General features: G+C 46.2%; 1 protein-coding gene across 4 annotated transcripts in view; it reads right to left on the reverse strand.

The window, feature by feature from the left end:
* Positions 1–21405, reverse strand: part of KSR2 (kinase suppressor of ras 2) — a 505691-nt gene that overhangs the window by 13047 nt on the left and 471239 nt on the right. For all 4 annotated transcript variants that reach the window (XM_030821474.1, XM_030821473.1, XM_030821476.1 and 1 more), the window contains 2 exons: positions 8384–8480; positions 7206–7339 (listed from right to left, as the gene is read on the reverse strand). In XM_030821474.1, coding sequence (XP_030677334.1) covers positions 7206–7339; positions 8384–8480 — 231 coding nt within the window. The remainder of the gene's footprint in view (positions 1–7205; positions 7340–8383; positions 8481–21405) is intronic.

The raw sequence follows: 21405 nt of genomic DNA on the forward strand, positions 1-21405 counted from the left end.
TCCATCCTCAAGGCTTCTCTGTATGAGGCTGAAACAATGAGGCAGAGCATCCTCCTGTTTGACCTAAGCTGGAAACATGTGCATTGAGCAGCTCAAACTTTTCCCCACTCTGCATGTCCCTGAATAACTGTGAAAGTGCTGTGAGTGTTGATTTGGGGTATTACAAATACATTTCAGTGAATCCACAAATAATGATAATCTATTGTGTTTTTCTATCACCTATGATGCCTAGGTTCTGTGCTTGGCACAGAACAAGACCGACAAGGTCCCTTCCCTCCTGGAGCTTGCACTTTGATAGGGAAAGGAGACAACAAATGAGTTCAATACATAGGAAAAACTAAAGATCGTGATAAGCATTGTACAAATAATTAAAATAGAGGATGCATCAAAGATAAGATGGATCTTACTGCAGGTAAACTGTGAGCTAAGATCTACGTGACATAAAGGATCCAGCTATGTGAACAAGGAGGATATCTAGGCAGAAGGGGAAGCTAGGACAAAGTTCCAACAAGGGCCCCATTCTGGGTGTTCCAGAACCCTAAAGAACACCAGTGTAATTGGAACACATCATCCCATCCTATGTATCAAAGTGTATGCAACCAACTCTTTGCTGATGGGCCTTGGGCGGATGGTTCGCTCTTCCGCCATTATGAACAATGCTGCTAAGAACATCTTTGTGTAGATACGGGGAATATCTCCCTTCATCCACGTTAATTTATTCCTTAGGTAAATTCTTAGATGTGGAAGGAGGCTGGCTCCCTTCTTTCACTGGAAGTCCTTAGCAAGGCAGAGCTTTCCATGTGGGTCTGAAATCTAAGCAGATCGCCTCTGAGATCTTCACTGACTCAAGACTCCTAGGAACTGGCTCATTAACACAGGGGAATGGAGCAGTCAGCGGGAGAGGGGGTGCATATCTCAAGTCATCATCAAAAGTGAGGTCATGCAGGAAGACAGCCTCCAGCATGAAGGTCCCTGTGGGGACCTGGGGCTGGCTAGATTTTCTAGAGAGGGTTTCTGAGATATAGAAGTTGTGACATGCTGCTCCCTCAAACACACTCATTCATATCCAACAATCATGATTTTTGCCATATCTAAATACCTTCAAGAGCAGCATTATACAATAGAACTTTCCATTATGACAGAAATATCCTCTATATGGTTAGTGGCAGCCACTAACCACCATGACGATTGAGCACTTGAAATGTGGCTTACAACTGAAGAACTAAACTTTTAATTTTTTTTTTTTTTAAATTTTAGAGACAAGGTCTGCTGAGACAGTCTATCACCCAGGCTGAAGTGCAGAGGTGAGCTCGTAGCTCACGGCAGCCTTGAACTCCTGGCCTCAAGCGACCCTCCCATCTTCAGCCTATGAAGTAGCTGGGATTACAGGCATGAGCAACCACACCCTGCTAATTTTATTTTATTTTTTTTAGAGATGTGGTCTTGCTATGTGATCTTGCTATGTTGCCCAGGCTGTTCTCAAACTCCTGGCCTCAAGGGATCGATCCTCCAGCCTCAGCCTCTCAAAGTATTGCAATTATAGGCATGAGCCACTGCTCCTAGCCCTGAACTTTCATTTTAATTAAAGTTAAATTTACGTAGCCACATCTGGCTAGTGGCCACCAAATTGGACAACACTGTTCTGGACTATTATATATTAAGAAATGCATTTTTAACTTAAATATGTTTCAATAGGTCACTCTTTAGTGTGGCCATAAATGGAGACTAGTGATTTTCTAATACACATTAAAATTAAAATAGAAAATGTTTGTTCATATCCTCCCTCCCCCAAATCAACTTGCAGATTACACCTCTAGAAACACTGGGTGGAAGAAAGATCCCTGAATGAGGCTCCAAGAGTTTAGGGCTCAGGGTTCCAGTGCTGCAGTGACATTCACTAGCTGGGTAGGGCTGGATGTGTCCCATACATGCAATTCTTTAAGATCTCTTTCATTCCCCCCTCCATCTTACGCATGAAGGTAGCATCCATTTGGATATACTTAACTTTTTGTAGAACCCAAAACAGGGACTGTAGGAAAGGAAGCAACGCTGGGTAACTGCTGCAATCACAATTCTTAATTGCATTTGGATGGTGGCTTACCACAGGTATCCCACCCTGGACCACCCATCCACCTTCTGCATTCCCAGGCTAGGAGCAGACTGGCATGCATGCAACAGAAAGCAATGTGGCCAGGCAGACACCATTAAATTTGTTTTAATTTAGGATTTCTCAGCCTTGGCACTATTGACATTTGGGTCTGGGCAGTTCTTTGTTGTTGGGGGACATAGGGGCTGTCCTGGGCATTGTAGGATGTTTAGCAGCATCCCTGGCCTCTACTCACTAGGGGCCATTAGCACCCCCTTTCCCCAAATCATGACAACTGAAAATGTCTTCAGACATCATCAAATGTCCCCTGGAGGGGAAAAATTGCCCTGGTTGAGAATCACTGTTCTAATTTATACAAAATAAGGAAATGGTCCAAATCTCAGTGTTTCAGGATTAATAACACACGACTTACTCCTGCATTCTACACAAAAGACATGATACAACACATCCTGTGCTAGAAACTGCTACTCAAACTCACTAGCAAACACTTGAGTCGGCAGAGTTAAATCAGCTCTTGCTTCTAGAATCAGGAACACCCACAGATGTTGAAGGCTCCATTTGTTGCTCACTATCTATGGAACCTTGAGCAGATCCAAATTTCTATTTTCCTATCTGTAAAATGGGCACATTAATTTGTACTTCACAGAGCTGTTGCAAGGATTAAAATGAGACAGTACATGGCACAGGACTGTGTCAGCTGCCAGAGACACACAATTACAGGACATAATCATTACACATGTATATATGTGTGTGTGTGTATTTTTATCTTGAGGACTCAGAAGTGGAGTTGAGACTAGAGCCCATAGTAGGAATGTTCTCCATGAAAGTCTTTGGCATAGGCCAGCCAACATTCTCCTGCAATGACTGGGCCATTGGAAGTGGGGTGGGTTGGGGTGCCCCTGCCAAAGGGAAGCTTCTCTGCTCCCACCTTTTTGCAAACACCCCTGCCACCTCTTCCTGACTCATGGGGTCAGCAGAGAACTGGCATTTTGGAGCCAGGGCAGGAGATGGAGTGGTGACCACGCAAGAGCCATCAGCCTGGGGTGGGTGTGGTAGGGGGCCGGGAGCCAGGCCTGGCACTAACACCCTGGGGTGCCCCATTCCTATGGCGATGGGCCCACTGATGACAAACCCAAATCATCTTCATTATGGTTATTATGATTAATAACAGGCTTTGGGAGGCTGGCATGACAGCACTGACATCTAAAACGATACCTTTTCTTGACAACGGCAGAACAGCTGGATGCTGGGGTCTGTCTGGATGTGCAGAACACACTCACATCACTGGGCTGCCCCATCCCTGCCTCGGGCTTGGTGGGCGGGGGGGTCTCTCCCTGCTGGGCACCAAGGGCTATCCATACCCCAAGCTCTAACTGAGGGGAGGGCAGGAAGGCAAGTGACTCCTGCTGAGTGCCTACTGTTTGCCAGATTGTCCATCCCACTTAGACCTCATAAGCCCACAATCTGAGGGCTATCATCCTGTTCTGTGGATAAGGAAACAGAGGCTCAAAACATTTAGGTGACCTGTCCAAAGGGACAGAGCTGAGATCTGTTTGAACACGTCTTTAAAACCCCAGGGACTAGGCACCTCAACCCAATTCTACAAGAATTTCTGGAGAAAACCATTAAAGAGTAAAGCCCAGCTGGGCATGGTGGCACATGCCTGTAAGCCCGGGACCTTGAGAGGATGAGGAAGGAGGATTGCTTGAGCCTCGGAGGTTGAGGCTGCAGTGAGCTGTGACTGCACTACTGCATTCCAGCCTGGGTGACAGAGCAAGAGATCCTGTCTCAAACAAACAAACAAACAAAAAAGAGCAAAATGCTAAACTAAGCCTTCCACATCTCTATCCCATTTAATCATCAAAACCTCCCATTTTACAGGTGAGGAAACTGAGGATCAGGGAACCAGGTGTGTGTTAAACACAAACAAGTTTCTGGAATCTATCTCAAAGTATTATAGACTGAATTTTATCTCCCCCAAATTTATTATGTTGAACCCCTAACCCCCAATTTGATTGTATGTAGCGATAAAGCCTATAGGGAGGTGATTAATGTTAAATGAGATCGTAAGTCCGAGGCCCTAATCCAATAAGATTGGTGTTCTTATAAGAAGAGGAAAGACATCAGAGACCTCTCTCTCTCTATTTCAGTGCACAGAGAAGAGGCCATATGAGGACACAGTAAGAAGGTGGCCATCTACAAGCTGGGAAGAGAGCCCTCACTAGACACTAAATTTGCCAGCACCTTGATTTTGGACTTTCAGCCTCCAGAACTGTAAGAAAATAAATGTCTGTTGTTTAAACCCCTGAGTCTGGTATTGTGTTATAGCAGCCCAAGCTGACTAATACATGCACTCCCTAATTATTTGCTGACTGGCTGAGTGAGTAATGAATGAGGGAACTTCCAGGCCTATCTCCTGAGAGATAGTGGCCCTGCTTCCTGCAACGCCCAAAGCCTGGCCAGCTCCCTTCTCTCTCCACTCCTACAATCCAGCCCCCAGGGTGCTGATCAGGGCCATAGATGCCCCTTATTCAAGGGGTATCTCCTGGCCTCTGGCAGCTGCACTGGGGGCTCCAGGCTGCAACGGGGGCAGTTACTAAAGATGCCTTTTCATGAACAAGAGGGAGTAAATGGACCTGAACCCCTGAGGGGACCCTGTGGATCCCTAGAGCTACACTGGCAGTATTCATAAATATTGAGGCAAATCTACTACCTGGGAAAGGTCCTGGGATTCATGGGACACCCCAGAGTTCCACCTCCCTTCATGGTATGCAACGTGCTTGCTTTGGTGGAACCCAGTTGCTACATAAGGAGTTTGATTACCCTGAGACTGCCATGGTGTGAGGAAGCCCAATGTAGTCAAGCAGAGAGGCTGCATGAAGAGGGAAAAGCAGGGAGATGAGAGAGACCCCATCAGCCCCCAGATGTTTCAGCCAGCCCAGCCCAGCTGTGTGAATGTGGAAGCCTTCAGATGTCTCCAACTTCACCCCCCACCCATCCGATGGCACCTACAGGACAAACTGAGCACAAGAGGTCAGCTGAACCCAGTCAACCCACAGAACCATGAGGGATGACAATACCTTGTTTTAAGCCACTGTGTTTTGAGATGGTTCATTGCACAATAATATGTAACTGGAACAAGGATAAAAGCACAAGAAGTCATTGATGGCTACTTGTGGGTGGCCAGGAAATGTGAATTTCTTCTTGGGAGATGTTGCTGAGGGCACTCCCTGGGTTTGTGTTGACAACCTGGCTGGGGCAGGGGTGGGAGGGGCTGCTGTCTGGACAAGGAGACTAGAAGCCACCTTGCCCTTGACTTGGTTGAACTAACTTCCTGGTTGACACTGGGTCTCCATGAATGAGCTAAAGGAAGGGATGCCCGAGGCATTCCATTCCATTCCATTTCTTTTTCTTCCTCTTCTCCTTGTGGCTTCAGAAAGGAAGAAAATCAGAGGTCCTGCACCCCTTTCCTCTACCTCAGGGAGAAGCCACTGTTGATGAGAAAGAGAGAGGTGTGGACATGCCACCAGGAGGGAAGAATGTCTGCTTTTTATAAAACAGCCCAGAAGCAAGTTCGAGAAAACTCTTACTGGGCCTCCTCTTGTCTTGATGCAAATACTTGGGTTCACAGTGAAGTCACCCAACATTGCGTCCTTGTAGTTCCCCTGGGAACTGGGAAACTGGGAAGGGTATGAGTTCCCTGCCAGTGAACCAGGAACTTAACTGCTGCTGGGGAGTCAGAGGGAAGAAGGGATTCTACACAGTCTTGCCCTCCCAGGCTTCTTGGGTTCCAACTGGAGGGACTCTCTCCAAGTATCTATTGATATATTTGTATATTTACTGCCTACTTACTGCCTTATCTTAGGGACTACAGATAGTTTTGTAGACTATGGTTAATCTTTCTTGGGTGGAGTAAAATCTGAAAAAGAAAGAAGCGCCTGTTTGGTCCTCATCACATAGAAACAGCTACGTGAAGTTTTGTCAAATTCCAAATGGTCCAACTTATAACAGATTCAAGGTGTCGTATAACACAAACAAGATTCACTTTGTCCGGGTCCCTGGGGCATTCCTCAAAAAAAAAGAAAAAAAAATCAGTGGTTCTCAAAAGCAGCTGAAACTGAAGTAAAATGAGAGAAACTGTGGGGCTTTCTGGAAAGATGCACCATCCGTTATAAAATGCAGGATTATAAAAAACATGCAGAGGTTTAAAATGAGAGAGAGAGAGCGAGAGAGAGACAGCAAGAGAGAGAGAGGGAGAGAGACAGCGCAGTCCAAATTAAAAGTCACAAGGGTAGACTTTCTGAATTATGGGTTGTTTATTTGAGATCAAGCTGCTTTTCACGTGGCCAACTCAATGCGGCTTGCTCTAGGGTGAGTAGTGGCTGAGAGTTAATTACTTAATGACGGTTAATGATTCTCTTGGGTGATACTGGGAGGTATATGCAAATTAATACTAATTACAACAACTCGGCAGCAGCTACCCGTTGTGGAGCTTTTGAGGTGCATCGGGCCCTGGGTGGATGCTTGATGCGTGTTCTCATTTTATCCTCACAAGAACTGATGGAGGAAGGCATCATCAAACCTACCACTTTTCTTGCAGACAAGGAAACTAAAGTTCAGAGACGTTGTTCGGCTTGATTAAAGTCGCATTTAATAAGTGGAAGAGCTGTGTCAGGCCATGGGTGCCTCTGACTTTAAGTCCCTTGCTGTTAACTGTACTCTTCCTGTACTAAAATCAATTAATTCCTAAGAAAACTTTGAGCAAGGCCTCTTGGGTGATCTCAACTTCCAAGTGAATTACTTAGGGTTACAGGAGAGTCCTCCAGTTAAATTAAAGAGTAGGGGCTTTGAAAGGTCTGGGGATGCTCTGTGTCCAATCACACACACTCAAAGACAAGACAGGTGAGCAAGGTGCTGGCCTCCCCAGGGGGAAACAGCACGGCCTTGGCATCCCGCATCGGTAGAGCAGCTGACCCACTCAGCTCAGCAACCTCAGGACCAACTCTGAGTCTAGGTCACTAAAGCCGTTTGGACTAACTTCCCACCTCCTGACCATCATCTGTCAGGAAACTCTCCGGGCCCTCCGACCACCTCTCACCTGCCAGCCTGCAGCACCCCAGAAATGCTGAAGAGTCCAAAGTCCGTGATGACCACTTTGCCATTGTCATAGAAGACGTTCTTTGACTTGAGGTCCTTGTGTAGGATTCCCTTGGCGTGGAGGTAGCCCATGCCCTGCAAGAAGCAAGGAACAGGGAGTTGCCAGAGAAAAACCTAAGAGCTTGCTGCCACCCTGGCTTGAGTTCACATTCCTTGTCCTGAAGACTTGGCTCCCTAATGGGACCACACTCAACAGTGGCAGGGCCTGGGGTCTGACCGTGGGTCCTGGGGGTGAGGTCGGGGAAGGCATGGCAAGCGGGAACAGGCAGGGCCCCCAAGACACAAATCCATTGCCACTCTCAGACCACAGAAAGGCCATCCCCATTTGCTCATCTGACTCCTGAAGAAGAAACAAAAAGATCCCCAGGGAAAGGAATTCAACCAACCATTTGCATCCACTTCCCCTTTAAAGACTAACTCTTCTACAAGACTAGATAGTCAGATCTACTTAACCTATGCTGCTGCAGAAGGTAATGAGTTCCTAAAGAGATGGTCACAACTGCTCATTAAGAACACACAGAAGAGTCTATCGGAGGCCTCGTTCAAGGGCAAACATCTAGAGTTGTGGTGGTTTCTTTTTTTTGCCTTTGTGAGCAGTCACATCTTTTATTTCCTCTTGTAGCTCAGTCCTAACACCTCCAAATGAGAAATAAAAGCTTGAGTACAACTGACTAATAAGGCACCTGCCAGAAAACACAGAATGTTCTTGTTTGTTTTAATCCAAAACAACATCCAACGATTTGATGTTTCCCTAGCAGCAGTGGAGAGAGATGGTTTCCACTCATGGGAATTCAAGGACTCGAGGGATGGTGGATCCTAACCAAGAGGGCTGAATAGCTTGTATGTGACCCCTGGTCCTTGCATAGGTCCAAGTACCATAGTGATGAGACACCAGATGGAAACCAAACATTGGTGGATAGTTTCTAAAGATCGTATCGAGGCAGAATTCTTACTTACACATGGCCTGGTATTTTTCAGGTCAAGTCTAATTTCTTTTAAGTCCAGATTGGTAGTCTGAAATCCAACCATGAATCTTAGGAGTCCTGGGGTAGGGGGGCTTCTCTGGGGGAAACTGGGTCTTTCAGAGATTTAGGTAGGAGGCCCTAGAGCCGACAGTACCTTCACAATTTCTTGAGCAATCTGCCTGGTTTTGTTGACATCCAAGACGATTTTGGCGTCCCTCACAACTGAATAGAGCGTCCGTCCCTTACAGAGGCTGAAAAGCAAAAGGACAAGAAAAATTAATGGCAGTCGTTCAGAAGAGGATGACCCACGACAGTTACTACAAGTGACAAATGATGGCATAGACTCGTGGACACGCCACTATTGTGCTTATGAGATAATAAGTCTGGGACTGGACTTCAGATCTGGTTCTGGGATGGAGATCTGGGAGGAAGTTCTTGTAGATTCTTTAGAAACTCGGCCAATGTGGCTGACCGACAAGGACACCCACAGAATCTAGCCTAGTCCAGAAATGGGTTTGCCACGTCCAGTCCATCCCAGAGGCTCACAGGTGGAAAGCAGCACATAAATCAACAACTTCTGGGTGCTTGGACGCCACTCAGACAGCATTCTGTTGGCCATTTACGCCAGCTGCACGCACTTGCCAGGAGTCAGTGTGTGAGGACAGTGATGAAAGACCAGCAAAGTGGTGGCTGATGTGTACTAAGTATCATCAGCAAATGATGCAGTCAATTGTTTGGACGGGGATGTGTAAACACCAATAATACCACCCCCAAACCAGACGCCTGTCTAGATAAAGAGTTTTTCAAACTATGTTCAGCCTCATTGAGTTCATTTCGAGGACCAGTAGTTTAAGATGAATGACAGGATGAAAAAGGACATTATGCAGTGAAAGTAACACCTTCTCATTTAGTTGCCTGTATGCTCATCCGTCCTGTTCCTCTGCAGTGAGCATAATTCCCAGCACGCACAGAGCAGGCACCCACAAGCCGCCACTGAATGAATGAATTCTAGATTCATCATGGCACTCCCAGCCCCTAGCACTGTGACTGGCTCAGAGTATCCAATATGCGCCAAAAGAAGAAAGAACGTCACTGTGAAAATCAATTTTCCATCTACATCAAAATCACAGTTTGAATTTTCCTCTTTTAACCTATGATGTTATTGCTAAAATACTCCTGGCATTGTGTTCATTCATTTGGTATTTACTGAGCCCTTGTTGTGTACTGGGCTTTGCTGAGATTGTATTTCCTGTGGCTGAAGTAAGAACGCTGGTATCAGAGGGATCTCAGAGTCCCAGCTCTGCTCCTTACTTACTGTATGTCTTCAGGTGGGTTACCTCACCTCTCTGGGCCTCAGTTTCCTCATCAATCAAAGGAAACTAATAATACTTAACCCTGTAGTTGAGTATGAGGATTGAATGAGATGCAGAGTTGGAAACAGGCCTTGGCATCCAGTGGGAAGTATAGCACAGTGGTTAGGAGTATGGGGGCTTAGAGTAGGACTAAGGGGTTAGAATCCTGATCTGTCATTTAGTGGCTGTGTGACCTTGGGTGGGTGCATTAACCTCTCTGAGCTTCAGTTTTATTATCTGCAAAATGGGGCCAACAGCTCCTGCCTTTCTGGGTTGTCAGGAGAACCACATGAAATCAGGCAAGTAAAGGTGTAGGCACCTCTCTATGCCTAGTACATTTCATGGTAACTTTCCATGAGATCACTGGCTATTATAAAAAGTTGTAAGTGATTAATAAAATAGTAAACAGACACACATACACTTGTACAAATATATATAAGTGATATATCTATACACATATCACAACTGTTTATCTGTCCACCCATCTGTATACTCATCTAAAATGCCACTGATAGCCACCCATGATCTTTGACTAACATTTTTTTCTTCATCTGCTTAAGGCGACAGTCCCCGGGTAGCTGACTCACAGAAAGTCTGATTCATGTGTCCGAGGAGGTTACCCAGCCAGTTGGCAGGAGGCAGCCCAGAATGAGTCAGGGCTGACCCTGCATCCCCCAGGTTGCTGTCCCAGGCAGGGCATTTGCTGTGGCTGCTGGAGCAGAGGTGGAGGAAGGGTGGGCAGAGCAGCTGATTACTCCATGTTGACATTTCAATATTTGAGATCCTGGGCGGATTCCCTCCCCTGGATACTTTGTTCCTGAACAGCCACCTACACTCATCACAGGCCAGATCCCAGAAAATACCTTCCCCACTGCAGACCGCGGAGCAAATCACCACCAACAGGCTCCAAGATTCCCCGGACTCTCCTGGGTCAGGGTAACTGCAGGAAAGTCTCAAGCTTCAGATTTCTACCCGTAGTCTTCTTTCCCTCCTTACATCCTCCTTCCCTTCAGCAGCTGCTGAAGTCTTTGCTTCTCTCACTCCTGTATGGCCTCAGGAGCTTCTGGAGAAACTACTGCACCAGTTTGGCACAGCTACTAAAGTGAAATATACATACAAAGAACCCTGATATGGTTTGGCTGTGTCCCCACCCAAATCTCACCTTGAATTGTAATAATCCCCACGTGTCAAGATGAGGGGCAGATGGAGATAATTGAATTATGGGGGCAGTTTCCCCTATACTGTTCTCCTGGTATTGAATAAGTCTCATGAGATCTGATGGTTTTATAAAGGGGAGTTCCCCTGCACAAGCGCTCTTGCCTGCCACCGTGTAAGACGTGCCTTTGTTTCTCCTTTGCCTTCCACCATAATTGTGAGGCCTCCCTAGCCATGTGGAACTGTGAGTCCATAAAACCTCTTTCCTTTATAAATTACACAGTCTCCAGTAGGTCTTTATTAGCAGCGTGAAAACGGACTAATACAAATCCATAACCAGCGATTCTTCCTCTAAGTAAGTACCCAACAGGTACGAATTCCCATATTCACCCCTACACATGCATTAGAATGTTAACAACAACCTATCAACAACCTATCTGTTGAAATCCCAAACTAGAACCAACCTGCAATGGATCGAATGTTTGTGTCCCCGATTCCGTATGTTGAAATCCTAATCCCAATGTGACGGTATTAGGAGGTGAGGCTTTGGAAGATAATTAAGTCATGAGAGCAGAGCATTATGAATGGGATTAGTGCTCCTTTAAAAGGGACTCCAGCTAGTTCTCTTGCTGTTTCCCTGCCATATGAGGATACAAGGAGAAGTCAAAAGTCTGGAAGACGGCCCTCCCCAGAATCTGCCCATGCTAGCACTGGATCTTTGACTTTTCAGCCTTTGGAACTGTGAGAAATACATTTCTTTTTTTTTTTTTTTTTTTTTTTTTTTTTTGAGATAGAGTCTTGCTCTGTCATCCAGGCTGGAGTGCAGTAGCGCAATCTTGGCTCACTGCAACCTCTGCCTTCTGGGTTCAAGTGATTCTCCCGCCTCAGCCTCCCAAGTAGCTGGGACTACAGGAGCAATTTCTGTTGTTGCTAAGCTACTCAGTCTGCAGTACTGTGTCACGGTAGTCCAAACTAAGACGCAACCCAAATGTTCGTCAACAGAAAAGTGGATAAAATATGATATATACATATAACAAAATATGTTCATGCTGTACTATATAAAAATAACCAAACTACTGCTAACTGCAAAAACCATGGATAAAGCTCACCAACATAATGTTGAGTGAAGGAAGCCTGACACCCAAGACTACTCCATTTATATAAAGTGCATAAGCAAATGAAACTGACCTAGGTGCTGAAAGTCAGCACAGTGATGGCCCTTGTGTGTGTGTGTGTGTATGTGTGTGTGTGTGTGTGTGTGTGTGGTGGGCGGGGGTGCTGGAAGGAGCATTATTAGGGGGCTAAGGGAAGGCAGTGTTCTGTGTTTTGATTTGGGTGCTGGTTACATGGATACATACTTAGTGGAAACTCACTGGGCTGTTCTTTTATGATCTGGATACTTTTGCAGATATGTTATCCTTCCAAAAAATGTTTTCAAAAGTCATAGCCTGGGCAACATGGCAAGACCCCAATTCTACAAAGGATACACAAAAAAACTAGCTGTGTGTAGTGGCACATGCCTGTAGTCCCAGCTATTTGGGAGGCTGAGGAGGGAGGATCTCTTGAGTCCAGGAGGCAGAGGCTGCAGTGCATGGAGATTGCACCACCATAATCCAGCCTGGGTGACAGAGTGAGACCCTGTCTCAAAAAAAAAAAAAAGTAAGCAGGGAAAGAATTAACAATTAATATAATTAATATATGGTGTTGAAATCTGTAAAAAATCTAAAGCAGCACTGATACCCAAGGTATCCTTTTCTAAAGTCTTTACACAGTGAAGAGTATTTGCAGATGAGCAATGTCTACAGAGGAATTTGGGACTCCAGGCCTGGCTGTGCCCACCTGGGTGTTTATCAAGAGCTAAGCCGGAGACAAGTTCAAGACGAAAGCTGAGTTTAAAGATGAGCAGGCCTCAGGCAGATGTCCAGGATGACTGAGGCTAGGATGCTCCCAGCAAGTCAGTCCAAGCGTCCACAGCAACTGCTCCGAGCTTGGAATTCTTCATGACTAATAATGGTGGCCTAAAAGCCACTCGCAGTGTGGGATGTGGGGAAAGGAAGGGAGAAGAGGATGAAAGTTTACTGAGCATGTGCTTAGGACCTATATCACCTCCATGATTCCTTCTAGCAATGCTGCAACCCCTACATATAATAGCAAACCCTATTATATCTATTTTATGGGTGAGGATATGGACACCTAGAGGACCAGCTCATGGATGCATAGCCTTGACGGGAACCCATTCCTGATCTTCTTCCTATCTTCTCCTCCACTGTGTGGGTGCCCAGTTATCAGATATGATTCTTGAGACATTAATTAGGTATCACAGCTAAGGGAACAGAGGAGCACAAACGGAGTCCAAATCCCGACTCCAGCATTTACTACTTGCTGGGTGACCTTCGGAAATGACTTCAACCTCAGTTTCCATGTCTGTAAAATGGGTACAGCAGAAACAATACAAGCTGACATGTCCTGGGCACATTCTATGTGCCAGGCACTAGCCTAAGGATAAGAGCCTTACAAAGTGGGTATTCTTGCTATATCTCATTGATTCCAAAGATGCACCTCTCTAAAATCAGAATGTGTCCCACAATCATTGACAGATGATCATAGTTTCATTGGCACTGTATTTCTTTCTTTGTAGCACATAAAATAAATGGTGAATATTCTTTTCTTTGAGATGGGGTCTCACTACATTGTCCAGGCTGGTCTCAAACTCCTGGGCTGAAGTGATCCCCCTGCCTCGGTCTCCCAAAGTTCTGGGATTACAGGGATGAGCCGCTGTACCCAGCCTAAATGGTGAATATTCTAATTGAAGGTATCTTCAATGATTTAATGAAGCATGGTATCAATCTCATTTTATAGATGACAAAATTGAGGCTCAGCGGTTAAGTAGAGCTGGGATGAATTTAATTTAACATGTAAAAATTGTACATATTTATTGTGTACCACATGATGTTTTGATATATGTATATATGTGGAATGGCTAAATCAAGCTATTTCATTTATGCATTATCTCACATTTTTTTGTGTGCGGCGAGAACACTTAAAATCTACTCCCTCAGCAATTTCAAGTATATAACATATTGTTATTGATTATAATCACCATGATGTTCAATAGATCTCTTGAACTTATTCCTCCTGTCTAAATGAAGTTCTGTGGCCTTTGATCAAAGTCTCTCCACTCCCCACACTCCCCAGCCTCTGGTAACCACCATTTTACTCGATTTCTATGACTGACTTTTTTAGACTCCACATATAAGTGAGATCATGCGGTATTTGTCTTTTAATTTATGTATTCCTTTTGAGACGGAGTCTCACTCTGTCACCCAGGCTGGAGTGCAGTGGCGCCATCTTAGCTCACTGCAACCTCCGCCTCCCTGGTTCAAGTAATTCTCTTGTCTCAACCTCCTGAGTAGCTGGGATTACAGGTGCCTACCGCCATGCCTGGCTAATTTTTGTATTTTTAGTAGAGATGGGGTTTCACCATGTTGGCCAGGCTGGCCTTGAACTCCTGACCTCAGGTGATCCCCACGTCTCGGCCTCCCAAAGTGCTGGGATTACAGGCCTGAGCCACTGCCCCTGGCTGGTATTTGTCTTTTTATGCCTGCCTTATTTCACTTAGCATAATGTCCTCCAGGTTCATTCATGTTATCACACACGATAGGATTTCCTTCTTTTCTTAAGGCCGAATAATACTCTGTTGTATTTATATGCCACATTTTCTTGATCCATTCATCTGTTGATGGATTCGAGTTGATTCCATATCTTGGCTATTGTGAAGAGTGCTACAATGAGCCAGGGAGCACAGATCTCTCTTCAACATGCTGATTTCCGTTCCTTTGGATAAATAGCCAATCGTGGAATTGCAGGAACTGGGGTTTGAATGCAGGCCACCTGGGTCTGGAGGCTATACTCTTAAAACCCATCTTTTGCTTCTTAACAACTTTCTCTGTCATAAGCCCTCAGAAAGTGGTAGCTGTAATGTCACTATCCCCATCGCCTATGGCAATGAAGATTAACAAGGCCTGCTGGTAGTACAGTCCATCCGGAGGTCAGCAGAAAGTGTTTTAGTGGCTCAATAGTGCATTAAGTATCTCTCTGGCTTCTAGTACACATGCACACATGCACCTCTCAGTATCTCTGTACACCAAAAATCATCTTTCTCCAAGAAGAGGGGCAAGGCCTGGGAATTCTCCATCTTATCTGTAGGCTACCCCACCTCTCCCAGCCTGGCCTCAGGCAGTACCCACAAGGCTGCCCTTTGAGCCCCTATCTCAGGTGACACAGAGAGCCTTTGGCTAAGATGGCACTGTGGGTACAAGATGTTTATTATAAACCAACCTAAAAGGGGCTTGTCAGAAGCAATTAGATAAAACCATCTAGAAGGTTTGTCCCTGAAGGCCTCTGTCCAGACTGGCTCATTCTGCCAAAACAGTGGCTGGGACAGAAGTCTGAATGCCTGTGGCAGCCATGTCCTTTCCCTCTTCCAAACACCTCACCACCAAGCCCAGGCACCTGGACCAGGTGTGAATAGTGGGGAGCAGGTGCTTTTTCTGGGAGCAGCCACCTCTGAGGACTGACACCCTGGCTCCCAGCCCAGCTCTGTCACCTCAAGCCCCCATGGTCTTGGGGCACACTGCATCTCATGGGGGCACAGGCTCTGCCTCTATAACCAGGAGTGTGGTGAACTGAATAATGGCTCCAAAGATGTCCACGTCCTAATCCCTGGAACTGGTGAAAATTTACCCTTCAAGGCAAAGGAGACTTTGCAGATGTGATTGAGTCATACTCTTGAGATAGATAGATGATCCTGGATTAGCCAGGCAGGCCAGATGGATGTAATCATAAGGGTCTTCAAAAGCAAAGGGGGAGACAAAAGAGAGAGGCAGAAGGAGATGTGATAGAAGAGGGGGCTGAATGGATGTGATGGGGGAGAAGGACTCAACCCACCATCGCTAACTTTGAAGATAGAGAAGGGGGCCACGAGCCGAGGAATGCAGGCAGCCTCTAAAAAGCTGGAAAAAGGCAAGAAAATTGATTCTCCCCTAGAACCTCTAGAAGGAGCACAGCCCTGCCAACATCCTGATTTTAGCTCCATGAGACCCACTTTGGACTTCTGACTTTCAGAACCATGTTCTTGTTGTTTGTTGTTTCAAGCCACTAAGACAGTGGGGCAGTAAGTGCCGCCTCGTGAGCAGGTGTGAGGTTGAGATGAAAGCACACAAGTGCTTCATCCAGTGTCCAGCTAAAGCGTCTACTCCTTCACCAGCTTCTCATATTATCGCCACTAATATTACCATGAATATTATTGCTAATAATATTCTTCCTGAATGATGACAACTGTTTCTCACTGTCTCTCTGGCTTCCCCAATTCATTCTGCGTCCAGTACTATGAGCAATTGCTTCAAAATGCAAAATTGATCAGGTCACTCCACTGCTACAATGACTCCCCAGTGCTCTCTGGATAGAGAGTCTCCCAGTGCCTGGAGGTCCCATATAGTCTGGCTCCTACACACCATTTTCCCTCTTCTCATATGACTCTCCCTGTCATTCGCGGAGTTCCAATCACACCAGCCCATCTCCGAGCCTTTGCCTCTGCCATTTCCTTGGCCTGCAATGCTTTTCCCACTTGCCTCAAAAGCCTCCCGTGGCCTCTCCAACTAGGTCACTCCCCCCAGTAGGTCCCTGAAGCACTGTGGATCCACCTTTGCAACACCTGTTGTAGTTGTAATTGAACAGGTGTTGCCTGGAGCCTATGATGATGAACTGTCTCCCCTTCCAGACTGTAAGCCCTAAGAGGACAGTTATATGGTTTAGTTGTGTCGCTACCCAAATCTTAACTTGAGTTGTATCTCCCAGAATTCCCATGTGTTGTGGGAGGGGTGCCGGGGGGAGGTAATTGAATCATGGGGGTGAGTCTTTCCTGTGATATTCTCGTGATAGTGAATAAGTCTCACGAGATCTGATGGGTTTATCAGGGGTTTCTGCTTTTGCTTCTTCCTCATTTTCTCTTGCTGCTGCCAGGTGAGAAGTGTCTTTCACTTCCTGCCATGATTCTGAGGCCTCCCCAGCCATAGTGAACTGTAAGTCCAATTAAACCTCTTTCTCTTCCCGGTCTCGGGTAGGTCTTTGCCAGCAGCATGAAAATGGACTAATATAGGCAGGGACTGGGTTTATCCAGTTAATGTTACAAGTGCTGAACACATTAATGAATGAATGAATGAATGAATGAATGGATGCAGTGCCTTAGGCTGCTTCCCACGGCCAGACCTTTCCTTCCAGTATTCCAGGGAGTGAGATCCCCACCATGGTATGACAACCAACAAAACATAACAGCTTCTATGTGGGTCTGCACCTGCAGTCTCCTTTGCCACAGTCCTCACCACTCTGCAGTGTACCACACCTGGTCTACTTCCTGCATTTACAGCACCTACATAGACCCTGTAGGTGTTTAAACACCAGGCCAATGGTTAACAAACCTGAGCAGGCACTAGAATCTCCTGGGGAGCTTTGTTAAAAAAAAAAGGTGGCTGGCCCTACCCCAGCCACCTTTAACTTGCAAATACAGTTTCTGATTTGCATTTCTAACAAGTTTCCAGATAATGCTGATGCTGGGAGTCCAGGGAACCCCACTTTGAGAACCACCACTCAAGCCCACTCTCCTTTTATGGAGGCCCAGAGGTCATCTCTTAAGTTCAAAATCCACTACATGGGTGCCAGAATGGTCCTGGCACAGTGTTCTAGGTGCAGAAGATACTGTACGCACGACAGACCTGGTCCTTAATCCCACAAGCTGAAGGTCCAGTGGAGAAGGAAGGCAATAAACAAATCAATGAGACTTCAGAGAGGTACAAGTGCTGTAAAGAGAATGCAGAGACTTATTGGATAGAGAGCAGATGGAGTTGGGGGCATGTTTAGCCAAGGTGCCCAGGGAAAGCCACTCTGGGGAGGTAACCTTTATTCTGAGAGCTGAATGAAGAAAAAAGCCAGGCATGTGGAAATCTGGGGAGAGAACTCCAAGCTGGGGAAACCAGCCAGTGCAAAGGCCCTGAGGTAGGACAACGTGTGGCATGCCTGAGTAACATGGCAAAGGCCATCTGGCTGGAATCCAAAGAGTGTCTCCCAGTGGCTACTCTCTACAGGTGTTTACCTTCCAAATAAAAGACATAGATAGCTGGGTGCAAATAGTCCCCGGCGCTGCCTGACTTGAGCTCCCAAGGCAGTTGGTTTCAAAGTCAGCTGTTATGTTAAAAAAACACTCAAGCTGTCAGAGGGATTTACGACTCCTCTGCTGCTCACTCCCTTTTAAGCATTCCCCACTTCTCGAAACTCAAATCCCACTTAATTGTCCCATGCTCTTTCCCCCTCCCTTGAGTAAATAAATCACATTCCAAGTTACAGGTCGCACACTCCATCAAATTCCAGCCTCCGGCAATCTCTAACTTCCAAGTTGCTCATGAATCTAACACTCAAGATATTAAACCTTGGGACTCTGGGGCTTTATAATAAAAAATGCCAGGTTAGCTTCCTATAAAAATGGGACATGCCAGAAAGCAAGTGAGAAATGCCAGCTGTCTGCCACCTGCTTAACTCAACGTGTGTTCAGGAAATGAAGAGTTATAGAGTTCCATTAAGTAAGGGGCTGGCTGGGGAAGGCTCACATCCTAGCCAGACAAGAAAGATGACAGTGGCCTGCCAGTCATCAGAATATGCAAAGACAGAGCCTAGCTGCCCACGAGGGCACTGAGCTTTTGTTAATGCATGCCCTCCCTCCCCTCCTACAGCCTCTGATATTGTTGCAAAGCTCAGAAATGGGGAGGGAAAAAGGAAGCGTAGACTCTCTTTCTGTCTTGCTGAATTCTCCCCAGAACTGAATCTGATTTTGCTAAGTCAAGAGGTCAGAGGCGGCTGGGCGTGGTGGCTCACATCTGTAATCCCGGCACTTTGGGAGGCCGAGGTGGGCGGGATCACAAGGTCAAGAGATCAAGACCATCCTGGCCAACATGGTGAAACCCTGAGCAAAGAGTCAGCCCTTCTTGTCACCTGCACACACCATCATTGTGACAATAAGGAAAACATCTTTGGCCTGGCACAGTGGCTCATGCCTATAATCCTAGCGCTTCAGGAGGCCAAGGCAGGTGGATCACCTGAGGTCAGGAGTTTGAGACCAGCCTGGACAACATGGTGAAACCCTGTCTCCACTAAAAATACAAATATTTTTTGTATTGAGACCAGCCTGGACAACATGGTGAAACCCTGTCTCCAGTAAAAATACAAAAATTAGTCAAGCGTGGTTGTGTGCGCCTGGAGTCCCAGCTACTCAGGAGGCTGAGGCAGAAGAATTGCTTGAACCTGGAAGGCAAAGGTTGCAGTGAGCTGAGATCACACCACTGCACTCCATCCTGGTGACAGAGGGAGACTCTGTCTCAAAAAAAAAAAAAAAAGAGGTCAGAGTCTGGCTGCTCTGGGCTCTGCAAAGACTGAGATGTGGGGTTCTGCCCATTAGGGGCTGTCCCTTCTGCCCCGGCCTGTATGACTCCAAGCTGCTGGGCATCTGGGTGACCTTCTGCCCTCTCTGGTCTAGGTTTCATAGGGAGGGAGTATTCCCACCCCACAGGCAGCCAACGGGGAGGCGTGAGCCTCCAGGTCACTCTAGGAAGAATTGCAGGGAAATGGTAACCTGGCATTCCTCTACCTCTTGTCACATTGTGGGGTCCAGCCTGGGACCTGCTCTTGTTGACACTGTCCAAAGATAGCCTGAGACATGCTCTTCCCCAATCCTGCATCATATTTTCTCAGCATCTCCTAAGGGTAGGGCTGCACACATCTCATTCAGTATCCTTCACCTTGCAATCATTCAAGATCCACCCACTTGTATTTATATGAATTTGCCAGATCGGCCAACTCCTATTTATCACTTAATAGCTTTTGATAAATGTACTGCCCTTGGGGGAAAAATCAGTGTATTTTAAAGAGATACTTTCTGTCATTACCTTCTATCATTGCCAGATGGAAAGCTAGAATCCCTAGCCCCAGGTAAGAGTAAAAATAAATACAATGAAAACAAACATATATTAAAAAACAAAGTGAAATCCTAGTTTGGCACTGTGGTCTGCCAAAGGCCCTAAGTTTGAGGGCTCCTCTTTTTGTAAAAAAACAAAACAACAAAACTAGTTTAGCAAGTTAGAGTTACAAGCTAGTATCAAATACTAGCACTGAACAGAGATGTTTTCTTTTTCTTTTTTTTTGAGATGGAGTCTCGCTCTGTCACCCAGGCTGCAGTGCAGTGGCACAATCTCAGCTCACTGAAACCTCTGCCTCCTGGGTTCAAGCGATTCTCCTGCCTCAGCCTCCCAAGTAGCTGAGATTACAGGTGTGTACCACCATGCTTGGCTAATTTTTGTACTTTTAGTGGAGATAGGGTTTCACCATGTTGTCCAGGCTGGTCTCAAACTCCTGACCTCAGGTGATCCACCTGCCTTGGCCTCCTGAAGTGCTAGCATTATAGGCATGAGCCACTGTGCCAGGCCAAAGATGTTTTCCTTATTGTCACAATGATGGTGTGTGCAGGTGACAAGAAGGGCTGACTCTTTGCTCGAATGAGCTGACATTCTCATGGGGAGACAATATGCAAATAAAATAATTGCAAGTTTTAATTAGGGCAATAGAGAAACAAACTAGGTGCTAGGTGCTTCCATGAATAGGATCACCGGGGTAGGTATCTAAGGAGAGGCAGCAGGGGCCCCCTTCCCACTACATTGTGTTCTTTCAAGGCAAAGACTCTGCATTAACTTGTGACAACTTCTAGCATAATACTCCTTATCGAATCCCTCCACGCAGGGCAGCATCATCATCCTGTTTAGGATGACGACCATCTTTAGAGGGCCTACCAGGATGCCAGGTACAGAGGCAAAAGGTTTCTGGGCAGCGCCTCATTACATGCTTCTTATAACTCTCTAAAGTGGGTACAGACCAGGAGACTGGGGCAATAAGTCAGCCTAGTTAGGAGCATACACTTTAGAATCAGAACCACATGAGATAATCTGCCATTTCCTGGCTACGTGATTTTTGGCAAGTTACCTAAAACCTTTGGAACTCACAGTGCTTTGTAACCTCTGAGGTGGGGGCATACAGTCTGAACGGAATTCATATTCCCAAGGGGCTCAGCCTTGCTTTGGAGACTCCCTAGCTGTTATTTTTTGAGGGCAGGCAATAAGCATCTTGCCACTTCCGTCTTTTGCAGAGGTGCGTGTGATTTTATGTCCAATTTTAATGCCCACTACTCGGCAGTACTTGCAGGTTAAATGAGATAAGATGACGGTCTCCGTTGATGGAGTTTTCTCCTGCAAGGCACTGCCCTGAGAACTTCTCACACCATCTCCCCTAGTAGGAGAGACGTGATTTACAAATGAACAAATTCATGTGCAGGAAGGTAAAAATTACCTGCGCCAGGGTCCTACAGTGAGTAGGCAACAGGGTCAGCATTTGAGTTCAGGACTCAAACCTTCACCTCTTTTCAGGATTTCGTAAGATCGCCGGGAAAAGATGACTTAGCAGAGCAGGTGACTCCGGAGATTCAGAGAGCCTGACCTCTGAACCCTCATTTGCTCATTGAGCCCAGCTGAGAGTACCCTGCTCCAACTCTAGGCCTTTCCTTCCGCCCCCAAATTCA

Source organism: Nomascus leucogenys, chromosome 10 (genome assembly GCF_006542625.1).
Source record: "Nomascus leucogenys isolate Asia chromosome 10, Asia_NLE_v1, whole genome shotgun sequence".
Lineage (NCBI taxonomy): Eukaryota > Metazoa > Chordata > Mammalia > Primates > Hylobatidae > Nomascus > Nomascus leucogenys.